General features: G+C 43.7%; 1 protein-coding gene across 3 annotated transcripts in view; it reads right to left on the bottom strand.

Annotated features, from left to right (window-relative positions):
• Nucleotides 1-19,418: 19,418 nt before the first annotated feature.
• The window catches only part of VIT (vitrin), a 102,018-nt gene continuing 98,967 nt past the window's right edge, over nucleotides 19,419-22,469 (bottom strand). For all 3 annotated transcript variants that reach the window (XM_045884408.3, XM_045884409.3, XM_064572110.1), the window contains one exon: nucleotides 19,419-20,686. In XM_045884408.3, the coding sequence (XP_045740364.1) occupies nucleotides 20,508-20,686 (179 nt within the window). In that variant the 3' untranslated portion in view covers nucleotides 19,419-20,507. The remainder of the gene's footprint in view (nucleotides 20,687-22,469) is intronic.

Here is a 22,469-nt window from a genome sequence, read left to right as displayed (position 1 = left end):
TCTTTTGACAGCAAAGGAAATCTGCCCAGTGGCCCTCCAGCAGATTTCTCCACATATCTAACTGGCCACAACACTGCCTCCCTACATTTAATGGATGTTGAGAAAGTATCTCACTTTTCAGCTTCTATAGTAGAAGATGGCAGTGAGAAGTCAATTTCAAATGGATTTTGGGTTAAACCACAAATGTTCTCTTTCCCAAATGCCCCATTAGACAGGAATCTCTTTAATCACTCATTTCTATTTTGCATTTTCCCTCATTTTTTCTCTCTCACCCTGATTATAAAAGATAATATATGTAATTTTTAGACACTGAGTCCTGATATCCTGACTCGAGAACAGTGCCTCAAATCACCTTCCAAATGAGACATTCACTTTTTCTATATGATATCTCAATCATTCTAATCTTGTTTGTTCATCCCTTTTTTGAATTCACTCACTCTCTGAAGAATGATCAAACAAACCCTCCTAAGTAGGCTTCCTTTCACACAAATCCTGAGGAACATTGTTGTCTTAGATATAGCCTTGAGTTTGTCCCTAAGGTTGTTTAAGTTTTCTCTCAGTCGATGCATGACTCTTCTTGCATTCTTTCTACTCCAAGAGGATTATCTTTTATACCTTAGAAGAAATTGGTTTGTTTTCCTAAAGATGCTAAATAAAAACCTTAAGAAATGACATAAAAAATAAACATCCTTAGGCATAAATTCTTTGGCCCAACCAGTACCAAAAAACGCCCTAAATTTCAACCTTCTGACATAAAAAATGTAGGCCTCCTTTGCTCTTTATAATGAAAGACCAAATTATGCTTCTGGCCAAGTGAAGTAACACACCAGATTTATCTCCCCCCTTTAAACAATAGAGGGGGAAAAAACCCACGGTAGTTTTCATATATTGAACAACAGCCAGGACAAGGCAATAATTCCTGAGAAAGAGGAAAACAAGTTGTGGCCCTAGCTTACTGCCTAGAGTGTCCCTGACATGAGGTAAAACCTGGCAGAGCCTAGAGGTCTTTGTAAATTGAAGAGACAGAGTTCGGAGTTTGGTGAGTCCAAGATAGCTAGAGATTTCAGGACAGCATACTACAGGAAAGCTCTGGAGATCTGAACTGGGTCTTCCCCAAGTCTTCAGCTAAGTATTGATAAGTAAAAGCATATGAGGAGCCTATCAGAGGCTGAGGAAAGAATCACCTAATAGATAGGCAGAACAATCCTCTGATGTTACACAGGGTTGGGAATAGTTCATCTTTCCACCGGGCACAGTAGAATATATTATAAAGTTTGAGGCATTAGGTAGAGGACTCAGAAGGATATTATTGCCCATCACTGTGTAAAAATTCAGCCCTAGGTTAAAGGTTACTTTGGCTCTGTCTTAAAGTTTAAAAGTAAGACATGAAAAGCTCAAATACACACACACACACACACACAAGAATATCTAGTTCCCAAAAAGGTAAAATTCATAATGTTTGGGATCCAATTATCTGGTATGTGAAGGAGCAGGAAAACACACCCCAAATGAAGAGAAAATGTAATAAATTGAAAATAACCCAGAATTAACACATTTCATAGAATTAGCGTTGCAAGGTTCTTACACTATTTGTGAAGTAGTATAATATATAAATGTATACCATTGAATCTAAAGCAACCACTTAAAGAAACTATAGCTAATATATGTATATTTTAAATAAATACATATATATTTAAGATTTATTTATTTTAGGGGCGCCTGGGTGGCTCAGTCGTTAAGCGTCTGCCTTCGGCTCAGGTCATGATTCCAGGATCCTGGGATCGAGCCCCGCATCAGGCTCCCTGCTTGGCCGGGAGCCTGCTTCTCCCTCTCCCACTCCCCCTGCTTGTGTTCCCCTCTGTCGCTGTGTCTCTCTCTGTCAAATAAATAAAATCTTTAAAAAAAAAAAGATTTATTTATTTTAGAGAGGGGATAGGGGCAGAGGGAGATGGAAAGAGTCTTAAGCAGACTCCACGCTGAGTGCAGAGCCTGACGCAGGGCTTGATCTCATCACCCTGAGATCATGACCTGAGCCCAAACCAAGATTTGGATGCTTAATTGTGCCCCTCAAAAAACTATAGCTAATAAGCCAAAAAAGGAGACAGAATAGAATAATAATAAAATACTCAATTAATCCAAAAGAAGACAGGAAAAGGAAAAGGGGAATAAAGAACAAGTATGACAAATAAAAAACAAATAGCAAGGTGCTAGATTACTACATAAGTAATCACATTAAATGTAAATGGTGTAAACACCATAATTAAAAGGCAAGATTGACAAATTATATACAAATAATGAGACATTGCCTACATAAAATGCCACATACAAGAAATCCACTTTAAACATAAAGGCTCAAATAAGTTAAAAGTAAAAGGATAGAAAAAGATGCCAGAGCAAAAGAAAGCCTCAGTGACTATATTAACATCAGACAAAACAGATTTCAGAGAACAGGGATAAAGAGGTTTATTTCATAATGATTAAGAGGTCAATTCATCAAGAGAACATAACAATCCTGAAAGTGTATGCACCTAATAACAGAGCTTCAAAATAAGTGGAGCAAAAACTGATAGAATGAAGGGAGAAATAGACAAATCTACAATTATAGTTTTGGAGATTTCAATATTCCTCTCAATAACTGAGAGAAGAAGTAGACAGAAAGGCAATCAGGATATGGAAGACTTGGCTAACACTACCAACCTAATTAACATTTATAGAACATTCTACCCAACAACAGCAGAAAAACACTTTTTTTTTTCATGTGCCAAGAACATTTACCAAGATAGACCATATTCTGAGCCATAAAACATGTCTCAATAAATTAAAGAGGGTCCAAATCATACAAAGTATGTACACTGACCACAGTAAAATTAAATTAGAAGCCAATAAAAAAAGGTGTCTGGAAAATCCCCAAATATTTGGAAACTAAATAACACACTTCTTAATAACCAAAGGGTCAAAGGAAAATTAAAAAGTATTTTGCCTGGTAAGGATGTGGAACAAGAAATCTCATTCACTGATAGTGGGAATGCAAATGGTACTGCTACTTTGACAGACAGTTTGGCAGTTTCTTGTAAAACTAGACCTGCTCTTAGCATACAATCCAGCAATAATGCTCCATGGTATTTACCCAACTGAGTTGAAAGGTTATAATCACAGAAAAACATGCATATAGCAGCTTTATTCATAATTGCCAAAACTTAGAAGTAACTGAGATGTCCTTTGGTAGGCGAATGGATAAATAAATGGTGGTACATCCAGAAAATTGAATATTATTCAGCACTAAAAAGAAATGAATTGTCAAGCCATGAGAAGACATGGTGGAAATTTAAATGTGTATTACTAAGTGAAAGATATGATTTCAATTATATGACATTCTGGAAACTCTGGAGATACCAAAAAGATGAGTAGTTTTCAGGGACTTGGGAGAGGAAGGATGAATGGGCAGACCTCAGAGAATTTTTAGGGCATGAAACTATTTGTATGATACTATAATGGTGGATACATGTCATTATACATTTGTGCAAACCCATAAAATGTACAACACCAAGAGTGAACTCTAATGTAAATTGTGAGCTTTGGGTAATAATGATGTGTCAATGTAGGCTCATCTATTATAATAAATGTACCACCTGGCTATGAGATCTTGGTAGTAGGGGAGGCTGCATGTGTGTGTGGGGGGAGGGGGGTGGCACGGGGGGCTGGGCAGGGAGTATATAAGAAATTTCTGTACTTTCTGGTCAATTTCACTGTGAGCCTAAAACTGTTCTAAAAAGTAAAGTCTATTGAAAATATTGGGAAAAATATTTTGAGTTGAATGAAAACAAAAACACAACATACTAAAATTTGTGGGATGTAACTAGAGTGCTCAGAGGGAAATTTATAGCACTAAACTATATGAGAAAAGAAGAAAGCTTTCAGTTCAATGACTTCAGCTTTCACATTAAGAAACTAGACAAAGAAGAGTAAAATAAACCCAAAGTCAGCTGAACAAAGGAATGAAAAAGATAAAAGCAGAAATCAATAAAATGTAAAACAGAAAAACAAAAGAGAAAGTCAATAAAAAGCTGTATTTTTTAGAAGACGAATAAAATGAAGGCTAATCTTGTAGATTCTGCAGACAAGCTCCTGTCCACATAGGTGGAGGAGGGGACTTGCAATGCCTTCTCACACCCAAGAAACATGACAAAAGAGGTCTCTGGGTAATGAGAAATACCCACTACCATCCCATACGCAGGTGGCGATCTGCTTCCAAAATTAAGTAAGATCTGTGTTCTTCAGTGAGGGAAAAATATAGGATTTCTTTCTTCATCCAGGAAACTTGTTCTTACCTAGTCCTTTGAGAAGTTTCTATATATTCTTGCAAGCTCGGAAACAGTATTTCTTTAAATAATTCTATATTTCTGACTTCACATTTTAGACATCCTTTTTTCATCCTCATCCTCATTCAGAATTTGTAAATTTGAGATTTCTTCATCGCTTCACTTTATTTCGTTCCATGGTTTTTTAGCTTATTGGCTTTCTATTTCCTTCTGTAGGTAGCAAACCTTAAATAGCTGATGTTTTTTCCAAAATATTGGTGCATGATTTTATTGCATTTACTTAAATTATGTTGTATTTACTTAAATGATTTTTTTTTTTTTTTTTGAGGCAGACTTGGGTTTAAACCTGCTGTTTATCTGATATGTGATGCCGGGATAAGACAGTCTCTGAGTCTTTACTTTCCCCTCTAAAATATGGTGCCTTCACGTCTATTATCCCAGTTAAGTCCCTCAAAGATGGTGCCAGGCGTGTATGGAAACCCCTCAGGAGGGCCAGCTTCTCAGCTCTCTTTCTCCTCATCTCCACCCCAGCAAACCTAGGGCAGCTGCTAACAGGGCCTACGTAGCCTGCTGCAAGAAACTGCACAGTGGAGAATTCTGGACCTGGTAACCAAAAGCAACACATTACAAAGACCTCTTGGTTTAAAAACATTCATAACCTGAATCTTTCCAGGTGATTTATTTAGAAACCTCCTTAGAAAAGGAGTCAAACTAAAAACGAATTTTCTCCATTCCTAATTTTTCCCAGAAAATGAGATTTATATAAAAGAATTTGTGGGCAATGCCATACTTAGGAGGAAAAGCTAAGAAAGCTCCCTTTTAATTCCCCAAGTGTGCTTTTCAAGATGCAGCTTTGCTCTTTAAACTGTAGCGGTGAGTAGATCCCAACGGGGAGAGCTGCCGCTGCCTCACCCCTCTGCCGTGGCCGACGTCACTAATTGATTTTAGCATCTCTTTCTTCAAGGGCCCTTGGCCTCACTCTCTCCTCGCATGCTTCTTTGGGCAGTCATTATGCACCAGCCCAGCCCAGGCTTTCCGGGTACCACGCCAGTGTGGTGGAGTGTGATTGCAAGCATCCATAGATCTCAAGAGAGAATTCTTTGTTCTGCACTTTACACTTTAGTAAGAAAGAGTTCCTCGACCACTGGCAGATCATATGTAGCGGGGGGCTGGGGTAGGCCTTGGCACTGTTGTGGGTGTGCAGGATCCGGGGCGACCAGAAACCTCCTGGGAGGGATGCTGTGGTAGGAAGGGCTTTGGAGGCCATTCGGAGAAAACAGCCACCGTCTGGGGGCTAGTAGTCCGCACGTGGCAAGAATTGTGGCCACGGCTGGGGGCGGGGTTTGCGGCCCTGCAACAGGTCCGACAGCTACAGACACAACCGACCCTACTGGGTTAGACAGCCTACTGCACAGTCCGGCCCTCGTGTCCCACAGGACCTCAAAATGAAAGGGGCCAGATGACGGGCAACGTGGGTGGCAGGACACCAAGTCCAGAGGGCGGCGGATGCTCTACCAGCTGCAGTTCCACCCCAAGGAGGGGCCAGGCGGAAAGTAAGTCCTAGGCTTTTGCTAGCACAATTGGTGCCACGTTGGGACTTTGTCACTGACGTCTGTGATTGGCTTTGCTCTTGCCCCCAGGATTCCCCTAGGCCTCGTCAGCCCGGAGGAAGGCAGGCAGTCGTCGGAACAGTGGCTAGTCATTCAGTGGCATGGGCCGAGTTAGCCTCGCTGCCATACTGCAGGACCCAGCATCTTTGGGGTCTTGAGGTTTGCCTCAGGACTGCTCCTGAACACGCCTGTGGTCCAGCCAGGACCCCCTCGGCTGCTGGCCGTGTGGGCATCCCTCCCTTCCCCCTGAGGCTGCCACGGCTCCGGCATTCTGTGTCCGGGATCAGAACAACTCCCAGATGAAAAGGCTGATTTTTCACGTCGGGAGAATGACGCCTCTCTGCAGAGGGAAACAGGCCTGTGGGTGTTCCAGGCCTTGCATTTAGGTCAGAGGAGCTGGAAAGGTCCCCCGTGGTTTCCACATGATGGTTGTCTCCCGGTTCGATGAGGGTATTCTCTTAGGAGAAAACCAAATTGCACTGCCGCTTTGCCCTTTAGAAATTTCTGTCTGCTCATTTATTTTGCTTGGTGTGTATCTTAGACGGTCATTACCACAGTGGTTTGTGCCTTTGACTTGTCCCCGTTCCCTCCTTGGCTTTAAAATGCCACACAAGCCCCCTGTTGAGGTCGGAAAGAAACTCCCTTTCACCGGGATTTCAAGGAGAACTTGTAGAGCATTAGGATAATTGAAAAAATTGATATCGTAATATCAGGATACAGGTTTACGGATGCCTTGGGAATGTCAGACTAACAACAATTATATTGATTTTGGGTCTTGTTTTGGTGTTTGCACAGTTTCCATGGCTTCCAGACCTTTTCCCATTTCTGTGCCCTGGGCAGTCATGTAAAGGCTCTTTGTTGAGAACCCAGATTCAAATTTGCCATTAACCTGAATACACCCTGCTCACCTCAACCAAGTGTGAAACTAGAGGAGTCACAGAAAGAAGCTATTCAGCTGGAATTGTACTTTTTATGAGAAAGTCTCAGCTGCCAAGCCGAGTATAGCATTTGCTTACTTGGGCAGCTTAGCGCCTGCAGGCCCAGTTTGTGTAAGAGGGATGGCAGGGGGTAAAGCTAAGCTCAGTATTTTTCAATTATAGGACAAGAAAGAAGGAAGGAAGAAAGGAAGAGAGGGAGGGAGAAAGGAAGGAAGGAAGGAAAAAGAGAAAGAGAGAGAAGAAAGAAAAGAAAGAGGAAGGAAGGAACAAAAGAAGGAAAGAAGTAAGGAAGGAAGGAGAAAAGGAAGGAAAGAAAGAGGGAAGGAAGGGAAAAAGAAAAAAGAAAAGAAAGAGGAAGGAAGGGAGGAAGGAAGGAAGAAAGAGAGAGAAAAAAGAAAGAAAATAAAGAGGAAGGAAGGGAGGAAGGAAAGAGAGGAAGAAAAGAAGAAAAGAAGAAGGAGGAAGCTAGGCAGGCTGGCAGGCATGCATTAAAATTGTGGTATTTCAACCTTATTTGTTTTCCATGTGGATGGTTATTTAAATAGTCCATTTCTCCTCAGACCTTCAGACTAAAAACGGAAGTGGATCCCAGCAGCGTTTCTGCTTCCCTGACAGTGTGAGCAGTTTTCAAAGGCTACTGCCTATAAACAAGTAGCCTAAGTATAGCCATCGAGGTGGAGAGAAGTGAACGTCTTAGAGAGACCGCCATTGGTTTTCTGGGGTAAAGTGTCTAAACAAAGCAAAGGGAGACTGTGTTGCTGGAAGACTTTTATTCAGCCTGGAGTTGGTTTTTCCAATATAGGAACTCGTGGACATGCAGTCACTAGCATTCCAGACAACTGGATCATTCTAGGAACTTCGAGAGGTTAACTGCAAGGTGGTCAGATAGAACAGTGTGAGTGCTGGTGCCCAGCCAGCCACATCGGCATGGTCTCCTGGGTGGCCCTGCAGCCTTCAGGAGGTTGCTGCAGGGGGTCAGTCCCTAATGGGCAGGAAGTTTCACTCTTTTCCCTCTCTGCAGGGTTGTTGAACACTTTCCAGATGAAGATCGTTCTGGAGGAGGGTACAGTGAGAGGGCTGCCTGCTTTTACTGTCCTGTTCCTGTCCCTCCTCCCCTTTTTGAGGCTCTGCTGTCTCCCTGACCCTGGGGTTCATGAGTTACTCCAGTTTCCTTCCCAAAACTCCCCTCTGCTTGAGCTGCTGTGAATGGAGTTTCTGTTACTTGCCACCGAGAGAGCTTTAACCAGCGGAGCCTCCCATGGCCTGGCCCCTGCCTCTCTCCCCGGCTTCCTTTCCTGACACCTCACATTTCATGCTGTCACTGTGTCGTGCCTCCTCGCCTTTGCTCCTATCTTTCCCTCTGCTGGGACATCTTCTCCATCTTTCTTTGTCCTGAAACAGACACACCCACCTCAGGAAGCCTTCCCAAGTGTGCCTGTCACCTCTCCTATCAGTCAGATGTTCACTGCTTATCTGTGTGTCTCCCACGCTAGCCTCTAAGCTCCTTGGACGGGGACCAGGTCTTCTCCATCTGTACCCCAGGGTCTATTACAATGCCTGGTACATCATAGGTGTTTGTTTGTTGAAAGAAACTTGGAAAGGTAAACAGAAAAATGGGTTTTCATTTCTGCAGAAGTGAGAGCAGAAAGTGAGGAAGAGAGTTACCCTATGGGTAGATACCCAGAGAGGATTCTGGTCCCAGAAAAAGAGTGCTTGTAATGTACTGTAGTAAACCTTAGAGGGGCATTCTAAAGAGTGGTGCAGCGTGGGTGGAATTAGATCCTCTTTTTCTCTTGCCATCATACCCTGTTTCTCTCTTCCCGAAACATCTCTGCCTCCCGTTCTGCCAGTGCCATTGTATTAGGGGTTGGCACTGTTGGGTGACTTAGATTTAAAGTTCTCATTCCCTGTGGTCCATGTCCCTCATGACATGTATGAATGGTGTCGGCTAATGAGGGACTGAGGAGGTTGCTGGAAAATGGGTGGGTCAGGACCCTGAATCCAGAGAGCCCAAGTCTATCTGAGCAAGTCGGAGAGGGCATTTGGGCTGAGACTTGAAGGATAATTAGGAGTTTAACAAGAGGATGGGGAGCCCAATGTGTTCGAGGAGCTGCAGGGACTGTGGACAATAGGTTAAAATTACTCATCTTAAGTGAGGGCAAGGTGTGGGGCGCCTGGGTGGCTCAGCCGGTTAAGCGTCTGCCTTCGGCTCAGGTCATGATCTCGGGGTCCTGGGATCGAGCCCCGCATCGGGCTCCCTGCTCAGTGGGGAGTCTGCTTCTCCCTCTCCTACCCCCCTCCCCCCGCCCACCGCTCATGCTCTCTCACTCACTCCTTCTCTCTCAAATAAAGTCTTTAAAAAAAAAAAAAAGAGGGCAAGATGACTGTCCAGAGAATCAAGGGGGATGATGGAGGGAAGTGCAGTGTGCCTTGGACGTTTAACAGACTCTTCACTTTGTACATTTAATAGATCCTGAGAGTATGCTTTGCAGAATTATACATATACTTTAAATTGTCAAGCTTACTAGAGGACCTTCTGTGCAGCTACCATTAACAAGAAGCAAAGTGGTTAAGTATATAGACCCTGGAGTCAGATTGTCTGGGTTTAATTCCCAGATCTGCCTCTACCAGCTCTGTTACCTGGGGCAAGTTACTCGACACCTCCGTGCCTTGGTTGCATGATCTGTAAAGTGAGAACAATAGTACCTCTCTCAGCAAGTCCTAGGGATAAGATAAGTGAGTTAATACACGAGAAGCCCTCAGAAGAGTGCCCCGTGTGCAGCAAACACTCACTGCCAGGCCCTAGTATGATTTCATTTCTCATGAGGTTGTTTGCAATCACCAGCCGTGCACTTAGTGCATGATCCCATGGTAATAATTACATGATTTTAGGTGTTCATTTGGTGGTGTTCCCCACTGGACCGTGAATTCCTCAAAGGCATTAGTTGAATAAATGTCTCTTTCCAAAGTAATTGAATTCGTGCTTTCAAGCATATTTCCTACTTACTACATTTTTGTGTTGGTAATCCAAGGGGAGAACTTTTCTTAGGATTGTGAGGGAGAAATAAGATTAGCTGGAAACTCCTCCATGAGGCTGGAAAATCCTTGCACACAGAAGCATTGTCTTCTGTGTAAACCCATGCCAGCTCCTTGAGACTGTTGGTGGAAAACTTGCTTCATGGAGGTTTTGTCCTGCTCTAAAGAGTTTAAAGAGCCCGGAGAAGTAAGAAATATCCGAACCTTCAACCTTGTCCGTTTGGCTGGACATTTTTTAGCAGAGCCTTGTTACAAAACTTTTAGCAAAGAAACTTCTTTCAAAGGGCTCTAACACCTGAGAGGTGGGAAAATAAAGTTGAGTGGAGTTTAGACACCCTATGTACCCAGAGAAGCTGGCCCAGTGCTCCTTGTCTGCTTGTTTTGGTTGCCTGGGAGGAGAAAGGGCACAGAGGAGCTTTTCTGCTGAGACCACGGAATGAAAGTTAGAGTTGCCTTAGGAGATTGGCTCTGAGTGTGCAGGACCCAGAGGGCTTTGCAAAGGCTGGACCATAGCCCACAGAGGACAGACCAGGTGCGTGCGTGTGTGCGTGTGTGTGGGTAACATAGGGATGGAGGTGGGGGTGGGGCTTCTGACCCCCCAGGAAGGCGGTCAGATGAGTCAACTGGAAGACAGAGATCTGAATTGTGGTTCTGTCCCTTTGCATCTGCATGACCTTCCACTGGCCTGGTTTTCCTTTTTTGCCATTGGACGGTTTGAGGTGGATTGTGTCTAAAGTTCTGTTTCTAGCGTTCAGATTCTGGCTCTGCCTCAGCACTGTTGGGCACAGTTTGGGTTGAGAAAGGCAGCATTTCTATCCATGCTCCCCACGTCACCCATCAGCACCAGGACCCTTATCTCCAGACTGCTCTGTGCAATCCTGACCTGACCCAGGGCCACTGCCATGCCAGCCTCCCTGCTGCAGGGTGGGGCACTCCTCTCTGTAGCCAGCGAGCTCCCAGAAGCTTCAGCCCTTTCTTGCCCCCCGCCCCCCCACCCCCAGCTCATCTGCAACCTCCAAGGGGAGGCTGTTGATTTTCAGCCCTTGATTTTCAGGCCTAGGATGGGAGAGGCCCGCTCCTCTCCCCCTTTCCCTTTCTTTTTTTAAATTTTTTTATTTTTTTTATTCTTATGTTAATCCCCATACATTACATCATTAGTTTTAGATGAAGTGTTCCATGATTCATTGTTTGTGCACAACACCCAGTGCTCCATGCAGAATGTGCCCTCCTCAATACCCACCACCAGGCTAACCCATCCTCCCACCCCCCTCCCCTCTAGAACCCTGTTTGTTTTTCAGAGTCCATCGTCTCTCATGGTTCGTCTACCCCTCCGATTTCCCCCGCTTCATTCTTCCCCTCCCGCTACCTTCTTCTTCTTCTTCTTTTTTTTTTTTTTCTTAACATATATTGCATTATTTGTTTCAGAGGTACAGATCTGAGATTCAACAGTCTTGCACAATTCACAGCGCTTACCAGAGCACATACCCTCCCCAGGGTCTATCACCCAGTCACCCCATCCCTCCCACCCCACCCCCCACTCCAGCAACCCTCAGTTTGATTCCTGAGATTAAGAATTCCTCATATCAGTGAGATCATATGATACATGTCTTTCTCTTTTTGACTTATTTCACTCAACATAATACCCTCCAGTTCCATCCACGTCGTTGCAAATGGCAAGATCTCATTCTTTTTGATGGCTGCATAATATTCCATTGTATATATATACCACATCTTCTTTATCCATTCATCTGTTGATGGACATCTTGGCTCTTTCCACAGTTTGGCTCTTGTGGACATTGCTGCTATAAACATCGGGGTGCACGTACCCCTTTGGATCCCTACTTTTGTATCTTTGGGGTAAATACCCAGTAGTGCAATTGCTGGATCATATGGTAGCTCTATTTTCAACTTTTTGAGGAACCTCCATACAGTTTTCCAGAGTGGCTGCACCAGCTTGCATTCCCACCAACAGTGTAGGAGGGTTCCCCTTTCTCCGCATCCCCGCCAACATCTGTCATTTCCTGACTTGTTAATTTTAGCCATTCTGACTGGTGTGAGGTGGTATCTCATTGAGGTTTTGATTTGGATTTCCCTGATGCTGAGCGATATTGAGCACTTTTTCATGTGTCTGTTGGCCATTTGGATGTCTTCTTTGGAAAAATGTCTGTTCATGTCTTCTGCCCATTTCTTGATTGGATTCTTTGTTCTTTGGGTGTTGAGTTTGATGAGTTCTTTATAGATTTTGGATACTAGCCCTTTATCTGATACGTCATTTGCAAATATCTTCTCCCATTCTGTCGGTTGTCTTTTGGTTTTGTTGACTGTTTCCTTTGCTTTGCAAAAGCTTTTTATCTTGATGAAGTCCCAATAGTTCATTTTTGCCCTTGCTTCCCTTGCCTTTGGCGATGTTTCTAGGAAGAAGTTGCTTCGGCTGAGGTCAAAGAGGTTGCTGCCTGTGTTCTCCTTTAGGATTTGGATGGACTCCTGTCTCACATTGAGGTCTTTCAACCATTTGGAGTCTATTTTTGTGTGTGGTGTAAGGAAATGGTCCAGTTTCATTCTTCTGCATGTGGCTATCCAATTTTCCCAACACCATTTGTTGAAGAGACTGTCTTTGTTCCATTGGACATTCTTTCCTGCTTTGTCAAAGATTAGTTGACCATAGAGTTAAGGGTCCATTTCTGGGCTCTCTATTCTGTTCCATTGATCTATGTGTCTGTTTTTGTGCTAGTACCATGCTGTCTTGATGATGACAGCTTTGTAATAGAGCTGGAAGTCCGGAATTGTGATGCCACCGGCTTTGCTTTTCTTTTTCAATATTCCTCTGGCTATGCGGTGTCTTTTCTGGTTCCATACAAATTTTAGGATTATTTGTTCCATTTCTTTGAAAAAAGTGGATGGTATTTTGATGGGGATTGCATTGAATGTGTAGATTGCTCTAGGTAGCATTGACATCTTCACAATATTTGTTCTTCCAATCCATGAGCATGGAACGTTTTTCCATTTCTTTGTGTCTTCCTCAATTTCTTTCATGAGTATTTTATAGTTTTCTGAGTATAGATCCTTTGTCTCTTTGGTTAGATTTATTCCTAGGTATCTTATGGTTTTGGGTGCAATTGTAAATGGGATGGACTCCTTAATTTCTCTTTCTTCTGTCTTGTTGTTGGTGTATAGGAAAGCCACTGACTTCTGTGCATTGATTTTATATCCTGCCACTTTACTGAATTCCTGTATGAGTTCTAGCAGTTTTGGGGTGGAGTCTTTTGGGTTTTCCACATAAAGTATCATATCATCTGCAAAGAGTGAGAGTTTGACTTCTTCTTTGCCAATTTGGATGCCTTTGATTTCTTTTTGTTGTCTGATTGCTGTGGCTAGGACTTCCAATACTATGTTGAATAGCAGTGGTGATAGTGGACATCCCTGCCGCGTTCCTGACCTTAGGGGGAAAGCTCTCAGTTTTTCCCCATTGAGAATAATATTTGCTGTAGGTTTTTCATAGAAGGCTTTTATGATATTGAGGTATGTACCCTCTATCCCTATACTCTGAAGAGTTTTGATCAAGAAAGGATGCTGTACTTTGTCAAAAGCTTTTTCTGCATCTATTGAGAGGATCATATGATTCTTGTTCTTTCTTTTGTTAATGTATTGTATCACATTGATTGATTTGCGGATGTTGAACCAACCTTGCAGCCCAGGGATAAATCCCACTTGGTCATGGTGAATAATCCTTTTAATGTACTGTTGGATCCTATTGGCTAGTATTTTGGTGAGAATTTTTGCATCCATGTTCATCAGGGATATTGGTCTGTAATTCTCCTTTTTGATGGGGTCTTTGTCTGGTTTTGGGATCAAGGTAATGCTGGCCTCATAAAATGAGTTTGGAAGTTTTCCTTCCGTTTCTATTTTTTGGAACAGTTTCAGAAGAATAGGTATTAATTCTTCTTGAAATGTTTGGTAGAATTCCCCTGGGAAGCCATCTGGCCCTGGGCTTTTGTTTTTTGGGAGATTTTTGATGACTGCTTCAATTTCCTTAGTGGTTATAGGTCTGTTCAGGTTTTCTATTTCATCCTGGTTCAGTTTTGGTAGTTGATACATCTCTAGGAATGCCTCCATCTCTTCCAGGTTATCTAATTTGCTGGCATAGAGTTGCTCATAATATGTTCTTATAATTGTTTGTATTTCTTTGGTGTTGGTTGTGATCTCTCCTCTTTCATTCATGATTTTGTTGATTTGGGTCATTTCTCTTCTCTTTTTGATAAGTCTGGCCAGGGGTTTATCAATCTTGTTAATTCTTTCAAAGAACCAGCTCCTAGTTTCGTTGATCTGTTCTACTGTTCTTTTGGTTTCTATTTCATTGATTTCTGCTCTGATCTTTATGATTTCTCTTCTCCTGCTGGGTTTAGGCTTTATTTGCTGTTCTTTCTCCAGCTCCTTTAGGTGTAGGGTTAGGTTGTGTACTTGAGACCTTTCTTGTTTCTTGAGAAAGGCTTGTATTGCTCTATACTTTCCTCTTAGGACTGCCTTTGCTGCATCCCAAAGATTTTGAACAGTTGTGTTTTCATTTTCATTGGTTTCCATGTATTTTTTTAATTCTTCTTTAATTTCCTGGTTGACCCATTCATTCTTCAGTAGGATGCTCCTTAGCCTCCATGTATTTGAGTTCTTTCCGACTTTCCTCTTGTGATTGAGTTCTAGTTTCAAAGCATTGTGGTCTGAAAATAGGCAGGGAATGATCCCAATCTTTTGGTATCGGTTGAGACCTGATTTATGACCTAGGATGTGATCTATTCTGGAGAATGTTCCACGGGCACTAGAGAAGAATGTGTATTCCGTTGCTTTGGGGTGGAATGTTCTGAATATGTCTGTGAAGTCCATTTGGTCCAGTGTGTCATTTAAAGTCTTTATTTCCTTGTTGATCTTTTGCTTAGATGATCTGTTCATTTCAGTGAGGGGGATGTTAAAGTCCCCCACTATTATTGTATTGTTGTCAATGTGTTTCTTTTCTTTTGTTATTAATTGCCTAATATAATTGGCTGCTCCCATGTTAGGGGCATAGATATTTACAATTGTTAGATCTTCTTGTTGGATAGATCCTTTAAGTATGATATAGTGTCCTTCCTCATCTCTTATTACAGTCTTTGGTTTAAAATCTAATTTGTCTGATATAAGGATTGCCACCCCAGCTTTCTTTTGGTGTCCATTAGCATGGTAAATGGTTTTCCACCCCCTCACTTTCAATCTGGGGGTGTCTTTGGTTCTAAAATGAGTCTCTTACAGACAGCATATCGATGGGTCTTGTTTTTTAATCCAGTCTGTTAGCCTGTGTCTTTTGATTGGGGCGTTTAGCCCATTTACATTCAGGGTAACTATTGAAAGATAGGAATTTAGTGCCATTATATTGCCTGTAAGGTGACTGTTACCATATATTGTCTGTGTTCCTTTCTGGTCTATGTTGCTTTTAGGGTCTCTCTTTGCTTAGAGGACCCCTTTCAAGATTTCCTGTAGGGCTGGTTTTGTGTTTGCAAATTCCTTTAGTTTTTGTTTGTCCTGGAAGCTTTTTATCTCTCCTTCAATTTTCAATGACAGCCTAGCTGGATAGAGTATTCTTGGCTGCATATTTTTCTCATTTAGTGCTCTGAATATATCCTGCCAGTCCTTTCTGGCCTGCCAGGTCTCTGTGGATAGGTCTGTTGCCAATCTAATGTTTCTACCATTGTAGGTTACATATCTCTTCTCCCGAGCTGCTTTCAGGATTTTCTCTTTGTCTATGAGACTCGTAAGTTTTACTATTAGATGTCGGGGAGTTGACCTATTTTTATTGATTTTGAGAGGGGTTCTCTGTGCTTCCTGGATTTTCATGCCTGTTTCTTTCCCCAAATTAGGGAAGTTCTCTGCTATAATTTGCTCCATTATACCTTCTGGCCCTCTCTCTCTCTCTTCTTCTTCTGGGATCCCAATTATTCTAATGTTGTTTCGTCTTATGGTATCGCTTATCTCTCGAATTCTGCCCTCGTGATCCAGTAGTTGTTTATCTCTCTTTTTCTCAGCTTCTTTATTTTCCATCATTTCATCTTCTATATTACTGATTCTCTCTTCTGCCTCATTTATTCTAGCAGTTAGCACCCCCATTTTTGATTGCACCTCATTAATAGCCTTTTTGATTTCTACTTGGTTGGATTTTAGCTCTTTTACTTCTCCAGAAAGGGTTTCTCTAATAACTTCCATATTTTTTTCAAGCCCAGCTAGTATCTTTAAAGTGATGATTCTGAACTCTAGATCTGACATCGTACTAATGTCTGTATTGAGTAGGTCCCTGGCAGTCGGTACTACCTCTTGTTCTTTTTGTTGAGGTGATTTTTTCCATCTTGTCATTTTGTGCAGAGGAGAATAGATTAATGAGAGAACAAAATGCTAGCAGAATAACCACGTCCCCAGAAAATATACTCTAAACAAATCAGAAAAGACCTGAAGCAGTGGGATAAGAAAGGGAAAGAGAGAAAAAGGAAAAAGGAAAAAAAAAAGATAAAGATAAAAACAAAAACAAACAAAACAAAACAACAACAACAAAAGGAAAACCAGAATGTGATCAAATATGATCTATATGGTATATAGATCAGTGCCACACACTAGATTTGGGGTGTATTTTGGTCTTTTAGAAGAAAGTGCCTCCCAAAATTTTAAAGAAAGAAAAACTTATATATGTACAAAAATAAGGGTTGATATGATGAAGGGATGGAATATGACTGTAAAAATGGAAATTATAAAAAATGTTATAAAAGGAATTGATAAGAAGTTGTTTGAAAAAAGAAAGAAGAGGATTTAAAAAAAGAAAAAAGAAAAAGAGAAAAAAAAAAAGGGAGAGGATGTGATCAGGCAGGGGAATAGAAAGCACCATATACTAGAGATTTAGGGTATATTTTAATCTGTTAGAAGAAACTATCTCAAAATTTTAAAGAGAGAACAACTTATATATATAAGCCAAAAATATGGGTAACTACTATGAAGGGATAGAATATGACTCTAAAAATGAAAAATAAAAATGTTTTTTTTTTTTAAAAAAAGGGATTGATAAGATGTTGGTTGAAAAAGGGAAAAAGAAAAATTCAAAAAGAAATAATAAGACAAAAAGACAATTAAAAAAAATTAACTTTAAAAGACTAAAGAATCATGGTAAAAAAGCCGTGAATTCTATGTGCAGTATTCCCCTAGCGCTGGAGTTCTGCCGTTCTCATTGATCAGTAAACTTGGTCTTGGCTGGCTGTTGTCGCTGATCTTCTGGGGAGGGGCCTGTTGCCATGGTTACTAAATGTCTTTGCCGGAGGCGGAATTGCCCCGCCCTTGCCCCCTCCCGGCTAAGTAATCCGCTCGGGTTTGCTCTCCGGGGCTTTTGTTCCCTGCGAGCTTTCCGTACAGCTTTGGAGGCGGAGAGTGAAGATGGCGGCCTCCCAATCTCTGCTCCGGAGGAGCCGAGAACTCGGGGCCCCGCTCCTCAGTGAGCCCCCAGAGAAAAGCCGCCAGTCACTCCCGTCTCCCCCGTCTCCGGCCGCACCCCGTGCTCACCCGGCCTGTGACCGCGCGTTCCTATCTCTGGCACCCGAACCCGTGTGGAGTCTCCAAACCCAGCAGATCCCTGCGGTGCCCTCCCGCGCGGCTCCTCCCGGGGGAGGAAGGTGAGTCTCCCCGGATCTGCCGCTCGTTGGGTCCCTGCTGGAGGAGCAGGGGCCCGACTGTGCCGCGGATCACGGTTTATGGCGACCCCGAGCTGAGAGCCCGCGCCTGGGCTCCCTCTCTGCAGCCGGCTTCCCTGCTCCGTTACCTGGGAGCTCTGCCTCACTCAGGCACCCCCGGTCTTTCTGTGACCCCGAGGGTCCTGAGACCACACTGTCCCGGAGGGTTCCACCCCCCGCTTAGCCACCAGAGTGACGTCCCTCAGCAGAGCCGACTTCTAAAAGTTCCGATTTTGTGCTCCGCGGCTCTATCATTTGCCAGAAGCGGCCGACGGAGGCCCCTCCCCCGCTGTCTATCCTCCCGAATATCGCCTCGCATTCACTTCTCCGCACATCCTACCTTCCAGAAAGTGGTCGCTTTTCTGATGAGAGAGTTGTTGCTCTTCTTTTCTTTGATCTCCTGTTGAGTTCGTAGGTGTTCAGAATGGTTTGATCCCTATCCAGCTGAATTCCTGAGAGGAGACGAAATCCAGGTCTCCTACTCCTCCGCCATCTTGCTCCGCTCCCCCCCCTTTCCCTTTCTAATCTCCCTCCTTCCTTCCACAAAGTCCCCAGCTCCCCTGAAGAGCTGACCTCAGGGCTTCGTCCTGATCACGGCTGTCTTCTCCCAGCTGGATCACTTCTCGTTCACTGAAGGTGGTGAAGCTTGGCTCACTTCAGCTCTCTCCATCCCAATTCCCGTTGCCGTCTGTGGTGACTTGGACATCCTCAGACAACTCTGGCGACACCACAGCCTCCGGGCGCGTCGACTACCGCACCTCTGGTGCTCCTTTCCTCCACACACACACTCAGGTATTAGCTGACAGCATGTACACGATGGGCCCATTTAGAGAGGTTTCATGTATTTTTAAAACTGTGATACCTATAACTAGAGCGACCATATAATTTATTTTCCAGACGGGGACAATTTTGTGAATGAAAGAGGACACCGAAATAATTAAGATTATACTACTTTTGGAAATATTTACTTATTGATGACAAGTTGGCTTTTGTATTAAGGCACTTTACTTTTCAAATATAAAATAATCATATTCAAAAGCTATTTTCCAAAATAAATTTTCCTTCAAACAGTTAAAAACACTTATATGTGTACATTGAAGAGACATTGAAAAAAACTTTTGTACTGATTCTCTGCATATTCAAAACCATAGGCAGAATAATTTTTCCTTGTACTTACTTAAGTTCTTTAATTAGTTTCTTAGCTGAATCTCTCACTAGTAGTGTGTGTCACTGGTATCTTTATAAAGAACTTCTTTTCTGAAAATAGTTTTTGTATTTTGAGGTTTCTGAACAAATCGCAAATTGCGATCGCTTTTAAAGTAAAATGTATGGTTAATGAATTTGAAATTGCTGACACCTTTAATGGATTCTTCTCTGTAGACGTCAATATTTTTAGTTGATAATACACTCTCCAGGTACTGAGAAATTCGGTAAGCTTGGGGCAAATTCTGCTAAATGGATGATATCTTCCAATTGTTTATGTAGATATTTTGTCCCAAGTATTGACACAGGTGTTACCTTTTGCCTCCATTCACAGCAGCATCCTTTTTTTTAAAGATTTTATTTATTTATTTATTTGACAGAGAGAGACACAGCAAGAGAGGGAACACAAGATGGGGGCAGAGGGAGAGGGAGAAGCAGGCTTCCCGCGGAGCAGGGAGCCCGACGCGGGGCTCGATCCCAGGACCCCGAGACCATGACCCGAGCCGAAGGCAGACGCCCAACGACTGAGCCACCCAGGCGCCCCACACAGCAGCATCCTTTAACACACACTTTTACAAAACACGATTTCTCAAGTAAGTCATCTTTATTAATGATTCTTTTGAACACCCCCCCAGCACACATAGATTTCATATCCTAATAGATGAATCCTTGGCAGAAGCTGGAAGTAAAAAGTAGAGCTCAACTAAACCCCATCCCGGCTTATTTTAATGCAGCTATTAATGATAATATCTGGTGAACACATGACAAATGCGGCCCAGTGCTAAAGCTGGGTGGGACCCAGGAGAGCAGGCCTGACAGGAGGGGCTCTCCTATCACACCGACCCGTCCGAAGTAGCTCCGTGGACCTCCATCCGTGCTAGCCCGGCGGTATTGCCAGGGGGCTCCGCTCGGGCTCCTGCCCCACAGACCCAGATCCCACAGCTATTGGAATGGGGCCTGCCGCCCAGCATTGTGCTCTCCCAAGGGATTCGGGGCCAGATCCCCTTGGTCCTCCAGGGCCGTTCCTAGACTGCTCCTAAAGCTAGGGGAGGCAGGTACACAGTGATTCAGATAATAGAGAAAAGGGAGGTGAATCAGGAGTGGCCATGTCGCTGCCACATTTTCTCTGCACCCGGTGGCTGTGTTGTTACTGTGGGCCAGGACTGAGTGCAGAGCAGGTGGCCCCGGGGAACAGGAAGAGCAGAGGGTGGTCCTGCCACACAGCCTGTGAACACTCTCCACGACACGCTCAGAATGCCGTCCTTTAAAACATTTATTAAGCAACTCCTGTATGGTCGTCATAAAAATGAAATTTGTTGAGGGTTACAGAATCCTAATTAGAAATAAAAAAGGAAAAAAAAAAAACTTCACAAAAACTCTAGTTAAGCCTGTCGTAAGTCCTGCACTCTAGTCTGAACATTTATTTTGAAAACAGTCGTCAAAATGCACATCTCCAGAACCCTCAAAATGATGTATCGTTTTGCCTCATTCTATAAACCTACGATCATCTTTCTCACTCCAAGTTTTGAAGTCTGCAGAACCACACTGGTGAAGGATAGGAAGAGCGCGTGTGGGCGCCCAGCCCCACGCACCCTGCTGCCCCGTAAAGCGTCGGGGGCTGTGCCAGAGCCAGTCAGGAGAGCGGCATGGGCTGGGGCTTCACCTGCTCGGAATTCAGTTCCGAGGCTGTGAGTTGAACTCTGTGCAAATGTTCTGGATGACCCTGGGGACAATTCTGTACAGGCTGTCAAACTCATCTACAAAGAAGGCGTGGTCTTCGGCAGGGTGAGTGGCTATGACTTCCAGCTCGTCCTGGGCAGCCCATGCGACGCCTATCGCATAGGTGATCACTCCTGTGGGGACAAAGGTTAGATGAAGCCAGTGTGCCCAAGGAGAGGTACTGCGCGTGAACACTTGCCTTTCTGTTGCTCTGTTGGCGCTTGTGTTGGGATGCAAACAAACTCAAAATCAGAAATGCTCCCCAAAGCATAAGCACCTGCTATACACCAACAGTAACAGAACTGATAGAGTTGCTATCTCATAGGAGCTTATAATCTTTGGGAGGAAGAAAACCCAGACAAAATGGAGTAAATAAATACGATTTTCATGTCCACGGGCAGTAGAAGGGATGATATTTTGGGACAAGTGAAACTTGATGCCATGCAGATGACATCACAATGCACACGCCTGCTCTACCTGTGTGTAGAGCCAAACAAAATCTCAGAGAGTTTTATTTGTTTACTTATTTTTTAAAAGATTTTATTTTTTTTAAAGGAATCTCCATACCCAATGTGGGCCTCCAACTCACAACCCTGAAATCGAGAGTCTCATGCTCCCCTGACTGAGCCAGCCAGGCTCCCCTCAGTTTTATTTTATTTTATAATTTTTTTAAAGATTGATTTGTTTATTTTATGGGGAGGAGGGGCAGAGGGAGAGAGAAACTCTAAGCAGACTCCACGCTGAGCACAGAGTCCAATATGGCGCTCGATCACATGACCCGGAGATCATCACCTGAGCTGAAACCAAGAGTCGGACACTTAACAGACTGCACCACCCAGGCGCCCCTCCCCTCAGTTTTAAATGCATCAAAGGTCAGGTCAAGATCTTCCTAACCTCAAACAGTGGAATTGAATTACTTTAGGCTTGAAGGTGACTTTACACGCCATAAAATGCAATCTTGTTCCCAGTGTAGAAACCCTTGCACAAGGACCCAGAGAGAGGGTGACCCAGCATCTGCTCCATCACTGACATGAAGAAAGGTTTTCAAGTTAAGGGAGTGACCAGCAGTGCTGAATGCTGCAGGAGGTCACGTGAGATTAAAACAAAGTGCTCGCTGGATTTAGAAAAAACCAAGACATTGGTAGCTTGGTGAGAGCAGTTTCGGGGGCACAGATGCCAAAGGAACCAAATGAGCTGCTGTGTGTTGAGAGTGAAAAAAGCAATGAAGATGTGGGCGTGCAACACATAGAGCTAACCCTTTCCAGAAGTTTGGCTGTAAAGAGAAAGGGAAGGGGAGCAGAACGTGGTGTCAGAGTTTGTTTTTGTTTTTTTGGGAGGGATCCAGCATGTCTAGATGCAAATGGGAAAGAGTGCAGGGGGACCAAAGCTGCAGGACTGCAGTGGGGAGCAAGAGGCCAGAGGGAGGAGAGGACAGACTCAGAGACTAGGCATCTATTCTCAGTGGGGAAGCTGGGAGACTGGTGGGTGGTTCTTGATTGGGGTTGGGGGCGGCTGGCCAGCAGGGGTTTGACCTTACTCTACAAAAGCCTGTTCCCATGCCTGGCATGGGAGGCTGGCAGAGTGGGGTCAGCTACATGGCCATGAAACCGAGGGAAGAGCCAGGGTGTGGCCTTCCTGCCCAGCCACCCGTGGTATCCCATGCCACCATGTCCAGCATCTCCCCAGTGCCCTGTTCTGCTGATTGGAGAGCAATCCACACCTCACATGGTTCTGGCCCTAAGCTGCTTTTCAACTGTGGCTCATTAAGCTGCATTTAAGCTGCCAGTCCCTTCTCTTACCTCGCCAGTGTCTTTTCTCTGCATATTGTCTACATTGTTGTCTACGAACGTGAGCACTGGGCTTAAAACATGCTGCCCAGAGGCAGTGGGAACAGATTTGCTGCAGAACATGGCTTAG

Source organism: Mirounga angustirostris, unplaced genomic scaffold (assembly GCF_029215605.1).
Source record: "Mirounga angustirostris isolate CCGP_5_RB_7025 unplaced genomic scaffold, mMirAng1.0.hap1 SCAF_10, whole genome shotgun sequence".
Lineage (NCBI taxonomy): Eukaryota > Metazoa > Chordata > Mammalia > Carnivora > Phocidae > Mirounga > Mirounga angustirostris.
This window is presented reverse-complemented; position numbering and strand designations above follow the sequence as displayed.